Source organism: Protomyctophum bolini (genome assembly GCF_963924005.1).
Source record: "Protomyctophum bolini genome assembly, chromosome: 8".
NCBI classification, from domain to species: Eukaryota; Metazoa; Chordata; class Actinopteri; order Myctophiformes; family Myctophidae; genus Protomyctophum; species Protomyctophum bolini.
In genome coordinates, this window is record NC_137869.1 from 40,664,339 (window position 1) to 40,675,884 (window position 11,546).

At 40.3% G+C, this 11,546-nt stretch overlaps 1 protein-coding gene across 1 annotated transcript; it reads left to right on the plus strand.

The window, feature by feature from the left end:
• Positions 1–1,195: 1,195 nt before the first annotated feature.
• Positions 1,196–9,462, plus strand: LOC308320234 (transforming acidic coiled-coil-containing protein 3-like; the record flags this gene model as incomplete). The annotated part of the gene is made up of 5 exons (XM_080770552.1): positions 1,196–1,241; positions 7,877–8,049; positions 8,952–9,058; positions 9,151–9,271; positions 9,400–9,462. 5 exons carry the CDS (start codon positions 1,196–1,198, stop codon positions 9,460–9,462), a joined length of 510 nt encoding a protein of 169 aa, XP_080626678.1.
• Between the last annotated feature and the right edge of the window lie 2,084 nt (positions 9,463–11,546).

Consider the following 11,546-nt stretch of genomic DNA (forward strand, 5'->3'; position numbering starts at 1 on the left):
ACAAAAATCACTATGAGCATTATTCAGCCAGGTGGTACAGACCAACCCCCCTGGCTCACGGTCTATAAGTAAGTACTGTACAGTACAGTACAGTACAGTACATGCAGCATTGCAGCCACAGGTAACGCTTCTGAGTTAAAACTATCAGGTGTGTCTAACCTCAGACACACCTGAGGAATGAGGTACTGGAATGGCATAGACATATTAGTCTTTGTGCAAGTCCACATGAAGTATACAATTAAATCCAAATCAAAAGATAAGATGTGCACCCACAGGTAAAATCCACATGGTAAATTGTAAAAGACACAAACAGAGTAAAGATTGAGCAAAATTGACCCGTAGGAGTCCATTTGTTTCCACAATCTCTTTTCTGATTTTTGATTTTTTTATGCATTATAATGCATAATACACTGCAGGGGGTCCGGTTTGGGAATCCATGCACTAGATTAGGACATGGTGTCTGTCCCTCCATTGGGGTACAAATGAAGCTTTTGTTTCTCATCTGTTTTGATTTGATCTCTTTGCAGATGCTGACATGAAGATCTATGACAATGACAACCTACACTGATAGAAACATCCATCACTGTTTCGCACGGCTTCTCAAAGTGGCATATTTTGAGAATTGTATGTCAATTTACAATAATGCACTATTTGCTGTTGAGATTTAAACACATAAAATATTTTTTTGTTATTTGATTGTGTCATGATTTTATATTGAAAGCACCTTGCTCTTCCATAGAAAAGGTGAACAATATTGATTGACCATGTTACTGATTTTGTTAAAAAGATCATTTTCTTATGAGTAGCCAACACCTCGAGAGTTACTTTAAACCAATGGAAACAGTTATTACTCTGTTGTTTTAATGGAAATTACTACAGCTGTGATTAAATTATGACAATTTAATACCAGACTAGTCCTAATGTTAACCAGAGATCAGTAATTCTCACACTTTCAAGATTTTCAAAAATAGCAAAAACTATAGCTTGCCCTAAATGACAAAATTAAGGAGCTAAATGCTGCCAACACCTAGCCTGATTATCAGACTGTATAGCTTTCTTGAGAGTGGGCGGGATCTTTGGGCTGGATCCAGGCTAGCCAACACCATAGTCGCCAGGAATATGAGGAGGAGGCCACCACAGCCCAGCCCAGGCCAGGGCGTGTCAAACATGATATATCTATAGATTTAAAGATGACATGGAAGAAGACACTGCTGGCGTGGAAGAAGCTCTGGACGTTCCAGGTGAGGCGGCCGCCAACGCAGACAGTGCTTGATGCGGAGATGATGGATGTCAAAAGGCTCATGGAGAGGCACGCAACGCCACCAAATCAAGCCTGATTGAATGGCAGGTTGTTCCCTGGCCACGCACAGGTGTGGGAGGCTATATAAGTGGCATAGCTGCACTCATTTCCTCAAGCCCAGATCACCAAACCACTGCTGCGGTCTCCCAAACCTAAACCGCCACCTTTAGTTTCTACCACCTTCTGCAACCCTCCAACCTGTGTGAGTCCAAGAACCAACGTCAGTTTGGATCATTTAGCCACTGTTTGTTCTCCCCTGTACAGTGCAGGGGTTAATGAGCACACATTAATGTATGTAAGGGACAATGTATCACAATGTATTATGGACTGCACATGTTTGAGCTGTAGCTCGACCACTTTTAACTGTTTGTTCTGACCTGAAATCCTAAGCAGTGCATTTAAGTTATATGTTTATTGATTATTTCATATATATGTTTATCCTGCTTAAATATAGTTTCTTACATTTAATCCTGAGTAAATCTGACGTGTACTTATGTACTCTTATTTGATGCTTTAAGTATTATATGATATTCTGATTTATGATTATTATGAATATGATTTATTTATTATTGCCAATCTTGAATATGAATTGAATGCTATTTATTTCGTTTATTGGATATGTATATAATTCCAAATATTGTATATTTGTTTACTTTGTACATCGATGTCTCAGTAAAGATACCACAAAGGATCTCTGTCTCCGCCTCCGCCCCGTATGGCACTGTCTAGTGAGCTAATCTAGTGAGCTAATTTAAGACTTGCGGTGGACGATCTCTTCAAAATAAGAGTACCCTCTAGAGCGTTGGAAAAAAGTTTAATTTGCACATTAGAACTACAAATTAAGCATTTAAATGATTTAAATGATGCTATAAGACACACATTATGTTCCATGATCAGCAGTTTACTAGTAAATCAAATCAGGGAATCCAGAGTAGCATGTAATCCACCCTCTAATCCACCAGGGTAACATTATAGAGAAAATGTAATGGAAAAACATAACTTTAATAATAATATCTTTAGCCTTGAACAAGGAAGATTTTTTTTCCTTTTTTTCTTTTTTACTAATTTATCTATTCTGACGTCTGTCGGATACTGAACACCACCCCACTGGACACTCTTACCACAAACGTCAAAATATAAAGTGAGCCAGTTGTGTTCTGAAATATCCTGTTATTATAAAGATTAAGAAGTTGTAATCCCGACTCACCACCATGTTACAATGTGTATCAGCACTGCTGTGCTGTTGCAGCAGACGATGAGCTGCAGATGAAAGTGGATATTATACAAGAGGGAGACCAGAAATTCTGTGGAATTCAGCCATTGCATGATGCTCACTAGCTCTGGTCCATAGCCTAATTAATCATAGAAGCATTAGGCTATGGACCAGAGCTAGATGCTCACATGGTCTCCACTCCAGTTTATTGTCAGGTGGAGGATTTTGTCAGAAGTTCAATGCACCCACTTAGCTCTCCATCTCCCTTTAAAACAGGATGGCATCCGTTCTGAATGATGAGAACCAAAGTCCCTGTCCTGAAGCGAAGCACATCGATTCAGTCCTGGACATCTTTGCTTTGGATCAGCCGACTGGGAGACCCTCCATTCTGCGACAGTCTGAGAACCTGCCCAGCAAGACTGTAGCAAAGGGAGTAAAGGTACAGAATTGAGTTGCCTATTTTTTTATGTACTGTTTTTTAACCTATCTTACTTAAATTATGGTCAGGATGTGTACCCTTAAGCAGTGACTGTATTATTTTATTTATTTTTATTATGTTTACTCAAGTAGTGTTTAAGATTGTAATGAGAGTAATGTGCTCCCTTTTTTTTTTTTTTTTTTTGAGTCACTATTATTATAATATGGTCAAACTTTAGTAATACATTTTATTATAATGCACTTTACATGCTTGCAAATCTCAAAGTGCTAAAATGTATAGAGAGATTTCACACTGATTAGAAAGATGATTGCTGGGACATTTTAGTTTGAATTTAAAGTTCCAGTTAACCAGCTATACTACACTGATTATTATTTATATGTCAATCCAGGTTTGTTTTCAGACTCCAAGAAGAGACCCTTTCACCAAAAGAATTGTATCTCCTTCAAAGACTGGCAAGAGAACAATCCTGGATGAGTGCACAAAAGCAATGGAGTCCTTACAGTTGCATAACTCAAGGTAAATCTTCAGTTTCTTATGAGTAATATTGTGCTGACAAAACTATTACGATGGCTAATCTGTTCTCTTTTGTATCTTATAGTACTTTGCCTCAGGATGTCACTGCACCAGTTGACAGGCCCAAAATTGGTAAAACATCCAGATATGAATATCGTAGCATTTGCACCTCTTATTTAGCTTTCCGAACTGCTTAGCTAATGAAGTGTTATCCCTTGTTCAATTTGTCCACACAGAGTTATCACCTAATCTTGATGACATGCCCATACAAAGCAAGGGTGGCTACAACTTTGATTTGGACAACTTGGATGCCATAAATCCATTTCAGGCGTCTATTAAAGTCCCTAACTCTCCAACCAGGCCTGCTCTCGAAGACGTTCCTGCAGGCACAAAAGTACCTCAATGTGGAATACCAGAGAATGTGTCACAGGAGATTTCTCAAACCGAAACGGTACTGGATGATACACTTCCTATCACCCCCTCTATGGAAAATTCACTTGCTAATATGTCTACAGACATACACTCCACGGATAGCAGTGTGGTCATAATGTCGAAAGGAACGGCTGACAAGGAACAACATTCATCGTCCAACATAACCGATGAGGAAGCGGCTATGTCTTCCACTGTCATTCCAGAAGAAGCTACAGCCAATTATTCTGTAGAAGATGCCCCTCTGCCAACCAAAGGCTCTTACAATTTTGATTTTGACAAGGAACAACTTTCATCGTCTAACATAACCGATGAGGAAACGCCTGCGGCTATGTCTTCCACTGTGATTCCAGAAGAAGCTACAGCCAATTATTCTGTAGAAGATGATCCTCTGCCAACCAAAGGCTCTTACAATTTTGATTTTGACAAGGAACAACATTCATCGTCCAACATAACCGATGAGGAAACGCCTGCTGCTATGTCTTCTACTGTCATTCCAGAAGAAGCTACAGCCAATTATTCTGTAGAAGATGCTCCTCTGCCAACCAAAGGCTCTTACAATTTTGATTTTGACAACTTGGATTCGGTCAATCCTTTCATGACGGGAGGCTCAAAAATGCAGAATTCTCCTCAGGTTGGGAAAAAAGTGTCATGCAGTGACCCGCCGGATATGGAAAGCGTAAACAAGGTAGACGTACCTGCCACGGTGGTATCCGACACGCCTAAACTAACGGAGGATGACTTCATGTCCCAACCCACTGGTGCTCCTCTTAAGGTCCTGGAAAGCATAAATAGTGTAGATGTACCAGAGAAGCCGGTAGCCACTGCAGTATCTGACACCCTTAAACCAACGAAGGATGAATCTGTGTCTCAAACAACTGATGCTCTGCTTAACGAAGGCCCAGTGAAACTTGAGTTCAATTTTGACGATGGTATTGATGTCAAACGGAAGCCACCCAAAAGGTTTAGTAAAAAGCCGCCTGGTTTGAAATCGACGGAGAGAAAGCCTGCACCTGAAAAAAAGAAGGAACCCACCCCACCAACAAAATCTCCAGTCAAGCCTGTGGCCGATGACGTTGATATTGCTCCTATTCCAAAGTCTTCTTACTCCTTTCAACTTGACGATGACCCAAACTTCAATCCCTTTGGCACAAATGCAAAAATGAACAATTCACTAACATCTGGGGAGAAGTCCAGTCCCGTGGGAATTCTGGGCAAGGCACCAAATCCAGTTAAAGAGATTCCCACTCCTGTGTGGTATGTAAAAAATAACTTTAAGGCCTAAACTGCACCAATGATATGCAACTACTCGCAACCAAACGGTTGCGAGTAGTTGCATGAAACTATTATCCCCAATGGCAGTTCCAAAGAGTTGCATTAGTGCGGTTTAGGCCTAAAAGGCAATCTAATTGCTCTGAATGCTATGTGTTAAAAGTATTCCAGCTTACGTGTGTGTCTTGTCTTTGCTCTCTAGTACTGGAGATGAGAAAGATGACATCCAAAAGATTGATGGACCCACTCTTGTTGCATTGAAAGAAGTAATTAATGATCTTAACATCTATTTGTTGAATATATATTTTTGTCTCCTTGCACACTTAGTTCTGAACTCCCAAGATTGAGCGGGGTGCATACTTAGTTTAGACTACATTGGCACCGTTTTAAATTTATTTTCTTTTTTTTAACCCATTCTGACCGGGCACCCATTTTGGTGTTAGCATCATGTTATGCTTTACCTATTGAAAAATAGCAGATCTACAAGCTCATATCGCGCCACCGAGTGGCGCGCTACGAGCTTGTAGGTCTGCTATTTTTGAAAAATTCGAAGAACGACTGACATTTTTAGAATCTGATCTCAGGTCAGAATGGGTTAATCAGACCAGTGTGTGTCCCAGTGGAAACCTCGTATGAATCTGATCTCAGGTCAGAATGGGTTAATGTAATAATCTGCTGTACTGTTGCTGCTGGACAGTCAAAGCATTAGCAGTGGCCCCCCTACTATACCTGTACTAAACTTGAGTCTTTGTATTTTGACACATTTGTCCACCACTGTACTTAGTTTGTACACCACTGATTATAAGCCTATCTTTTTTGTTTTTATTTTTAGAATAACATGACGACTGAGAAGATGGAGACTGCTCCTGGCCCTGACTTGGGATTTGAGACTGAGCAACCTGTGTTTATTACACCTGAATTCATTACACTGGGTCACCTTGATCAGAACTCACAGACTGGGCTGCTGGAACCCAGTGAGGAGTTTGTTCCTGGAACCATGTGTAAGTCATATTGTCTCACATTTTAGGACACTTCAACCTACAGACATTTAATGTTTACTTATCTTTTGTATTCTTGAGTGGTACATTTGAGGACTCTTTTATTTGTATATTCAAAAATAACTAAATTAAGTATAAAATTTCTCTTCCATACATTGAATATAAGCTACCTGAATTTGCCCTCTTTAATTTGCTATGTTATCTTTTCTCTAGTCATGGCAAATGACTTTGATGGTCAAATGGACTACCTCGAACAATGTGGGACTGGCAGCGTGAGTGTTGCCCTCATGTTTCTTCTTCTCTTTTTTTTCTCCTTGTACTTTTGTACTTACTAAATTTAAATGTGTTTTTTGTTTGCTAATCTGCTGTTAACAGTTCAAGGAATCTGCATTAAGGAAACAGTCTCTCTACCTTAAGTTTGACCCCCTGATGAAAGAGAGCCCCAAAAAGGCAGTGGGCCCTGGTGCACAGAATCCTATCCCTCGTCTAGCCCCCTTTGTTTCACGGTATGTTGCACCAACCTCACCCGCCAGATGCCCTAGCTTGACTTGTTCTATGCTGAGCATCAAATAGTCTTTACTTTAAAGCCAGTCAATTAATTAAACTGTGCTTTCTTTTCAGTTTGGAAGCTCCACAGATTGCTGATACAAAGGCTGCACAAGATGATTTCAAGCTAGTTGATGTCATAGAATCAGTAAGTCACCTGTCACATTTGCCACTGTAATTGGTCATACTTGAACCATTCCTGCAATATATGCAAGAGCCTTTTTTTCTGGATCATCCATCACTTCTTTCTTCTTAAATTGTACTAAAATTGTCTACCCCATCAGTAAAACACTTTAGACAATGTTTCTGCTAGCCACGAAGGAATGTGAAAGTAAAGAAAGAGGGAAGCGGTTTAACCTTGGGATGGAACAGAACTGGGAAATCACATCAGTTTTTTTTTTTTTTTTTTTTTTTCATTTCAGTTGATTTGCAAATTCCACCAGCTGCATTACAATTTTAAAACTCTGAAATTCATGGGATTGTAACATTAAATGGAGTTAATTTGTGTTGCATCAAAGCTGTTGAATCAGCCTATCTAAGCTATGTAAACTCTCATTTTTATTTAGACTGTGGATCCATTTGTCCAGGATTCTGAAATGCATGTGTGCAGAGTCGCTCCTCTTCCCCAGCCAACAAATACAGAGGATGCAATTGTTGAAATGTTGAAATACAGTCAGAAAGACATGGATCAAGCCATTGCGTTGGTTCAGACGGTGGTAAGTTAAGAGCTGATTTAATTCTCATTGCCACTGTTTATGTATTACTTTTAGTGTCAAGTTAATGTCTTGAGTATGAAATAATTAGATTAATTAAATTCAGACATACACTGATTCTAACAATAGAGTATATTTATTCAACAGGCAAATGAAAAAGATAAGCAATGGAAAGCAAAATATGACAAGCTTTTTGCAGAATCTGAGGACAAGAAGTGAGCCATTTATTACTGTTATTTGCTACTTTATCAATTTTATTCATGTACAGTTTAAGCAATTTTTCAATTTCTTGCACAGGAGAATCGTTTCTGAACTCGAGAGCTCAAGTGCAAAGATGAGATGTAAGTTATTGAAACCGAATTTGTATTTGATGGCAGGGTTCTGTGAATGTGCACTATCCCCCATCTTTATGGATCATTGTTTGTCTCTGTCAATCTTGCCTCATTCTACCAGCTACACAAGAGAGAGACCGCCAGAAGATGGAAACAAGCCTCAAGGAGGCCTTGAGGGAGGCCTTGCAGGAGAAGGAACAAGTGCAAACCGAGCTGAGTAACTTGGAGAGGTCTTTCTCTGAAGTCTTAAAGAGACTGGACAAATATAAGGAGGTCATTGTAGGTTGCAGAAAGGTGAGTAATAGTCATCACAGCATGACTTGGAGGTCATGCTGAACATATCTAATTTTTAACACGCATCATATTCTGAGAACATGTTGAAGATCTGATGTAACACTTCTTGAACTTGTCATGTGTCAAGAGCTAGCACTTGAAAATCGCTGCCAACCTGTGTTAAAACTTATCGAATTGGGTAGTTTTACATACAGTAGGCTGCCTGGTATGGAGAGAGAGTGAGTTCTTTTCTTCTTCTTTTCTCATGTCCTCCATAGGCTCTGTGCATAACTAGTCCCAGGGTTCGAGATGGAGGCACATCCGTTTTTTGTTTCCTGTACTGGGGTGATTTTCTCAATGGGTAATGTTAATTGTAAATTCTGATCTTTTATTTGATGGGCTCTGCAACAGATTTGAACTGATTGTGTAAACGCCTGCACCTGATATGTGTTTCCCAGTTTAAATCTGCTGCAGACCCAATCAAACAAAGCTATAGTAAAATGATCGGGTACACCCAGTACAGGCTTTAGTTTCGACATACTATTGGCCCGACTGTCATTAGAACGACAACCTACCTCAAACCCTAACCATAACCGCAAGCGGGGAGCAGCGCATGTTCACCAACCTTAATCCGATCGTTGTTTCCCCATGTCTGTCCAATGGTCAGATAAGCATGCACAACCCAAAATGATCCAGAACAGGAAATTAGTATGCCATCTTCGAGAACCCCAGGACTACAGTTGTACACATTGCACAGAGACTAGGAATGTGGGTGACGTTTGCCTGGGCTCACCTACCTAAGGCTCACCTATTAAGGCTCAGTCCTTGCATAGCCGGCCCGATTGAAAAGTACAAAAAAGGATTTGCTTTTATAAACTGAAATTTTTGTTATGACACAATTGTTTTATCTGCCTAATTACTAGAATGAAGAAACTCTGAAAGCATGCGCTCAGGATGCCCTGGCCAGGATCAAAAAGGAGGAGCAGCGCTATCAGACACTGAAAGCCCATGCCGAGGAGAAAATTGAGATGTAAGATTTACTAGACTCTACCATTCTGTTTATTGTATGAGCCCTGCCAAGACACTGGTTTTGTAAACTGACTGTGCTTGTGCTGTTTTCAGGGCAAATAAACAGATTTTTGAGGTGCGGTCAAAGTTCAAGGCTGAGATGGCAGGACTTCAAGCCCAGCTGCGCATGGAGCAGCTAAAGGTTCATTCTCTGGAAAAGAGCCTTGACCAGAAAGTAAGTGAACACTGTTAAGCAGAATAAAAATGACATTAGTTGATTATCTACTCTCTAAACTGTTTGTAATAATCTGAAGATATCTACTTATGTTTTCTGCCTTTTTCTCACCATTCTCTGTACCTCAGGGAAAAGAGTGTGAAGAGCTTAGTAAGGTCTGCGACGAACTCATCACAAAAGTGAGGAGCTGAAAACGGGATCATCATATTATTGTCCTGCTGTTTTGTTGATGTTCGTCTCTTATTGCTGTTTAATGTTTTATGTTCTGCTCTTATTGCTGTTCTGTGATTAACTCATCTAAAATGGCCAGAGGAGCTGAAAACGGCACACTTTGTTTTATTGATGTTTATTGTCGCTCTGATTAGATTTCTTGGAATATTTTGTACAAATAAAGTTAATACTGTTCTGATTATATGGTTTAAAATGTCTCTTATTGCTTGTTTGTTGTATCCCATTAATAAAGCTATTAACTATTTTATACTTTGGCTTTTCAAAAATAGCAGATATACAATCTCGTAGATTTTTATCGTAAACATGCCACAAATAAAATAAAAATTAAACTCAAATCTTTGCTTCTGGGTAGACCCTAGATTAGAACTACATATTTTCATGTGGGTCTGTGGCCAAATACTTGGCACGACTGACGAACTCTTTTTCAGAAAACTGAAACACAAATGTCTTGCAAACTATGGCAGTGATACTCAACCTCAGGCCCGCGGGCCACATCAGGCCCGCGGGACCATTATGACTGGCCCACCAATGAAAATCTAAAAAAAAGAAAATCTGGAAAATGAAATAAAAATAAATAAATCTGAATGAAGTTATCTTTAATTACATTATAAGTAATACTATTAGAGTTGTACTATTACTCGAACGAAAATAAAAGCTTGGGGGGGGGGGGGGGAGATGCAATGCAAATGAAAGACATATACTCTGTATCCCTATTCCCTGACATAATTTTATAGCTAAACGGACAGAATTCTATTTTATTTGATTGATGAAACCCAGCTGCCATTAATAGTTGGAAATGGAAATGGAAATTGCGGAAATTGTAATTGCGGAAATGGTGGAAATGGAAATTGCGGAAATGGTAATTGCGGAAATGGTGGAAATTGCGGAAATGGTAATTGCGAAAATTGCTCTTCACTTATAGCTATCTATTTTCAGGTAGATTGTTTTATTTTACTCAGTCAGCCATATCACTACTCATTTTTTTTCATGAAAAAGGTCATATCTGGGTAATCTATTTTCAGGCAAATTGTGTTTATTGTATTTTATTTTACTCAGCCATAACAATTTATTTTCTGTTAACCAACTTGCTGGCTGGCAGGCAGACAGCTACTCATAGACAGGCAGACAGACAGACAGCTACTCATGGAGAATTGGACAGGCAGGCAGTCAGACAGCTACTCATAGACAGGTAGACAGACAGCTACTCATGGAGAATTGGACAGGCAGGCAGACAGCTACTCATGGACAATTGGACAGGCAGGAAGGCAGACAGCTACTCATAGACAGACAGACAGCTACTCATGGACAATTGGACAGGCAGGAAGGCAGACAGCTACTCATAGACAGACAGACAGCTACTCATAGACAATTGGGCAGGCAGGCAGACAGTTGCCTCGCGGAGCCGTCTTTTGTCCAGTGTCCAGGCTGGGTCCGGAAACGGTACATTTTTTTGCATTGACCCCAGTAGAAGCTCTGCTGCTGTGAATTTTACACCTCTCCCGCTTAGTGGAGAGGTGTCCTGCGTTACGTCCTACGCTTTAGAGATCTACGTCCTACGCTGTAGAGACCTACGTCCTACGCTTTAGAGACCTACGTTACGTCCTACGCTGTAGAGTCCTACGTCCTACGCTTTAGAGACCTACGCTACGTCCTACGTTTTAGAGACCTACGTCCTGCGTTACGTCCTACGTTACGTTCTACGCTTTAGAGACCTACGTCCTGCGTTACGTCCTACGCTTTAGAGATCTACGTCCTACGCTGTAGAGACCTACGTCCTACGCTTTAGAGACCTACGTTACGTCCTACGCTGTAGAGTCCTACGTCCTACGTTACGTCCTACGCTGTAGAGACCTACATCCTACGCTTTAGAGACCTACGCTACGTCCTACGTTTTAGAGACCTACGTCCTGCGTTACGTCCTACGTTACGTCCTACGCTGTAGAGACCTACGTCCTGCGTTACGTCCTACGCTTTAGAGATCTACGTCCTACGCTGTAGAGACTTACGTCCTACGCTTTAGAGACCTACGTTACGTCCTACGCTG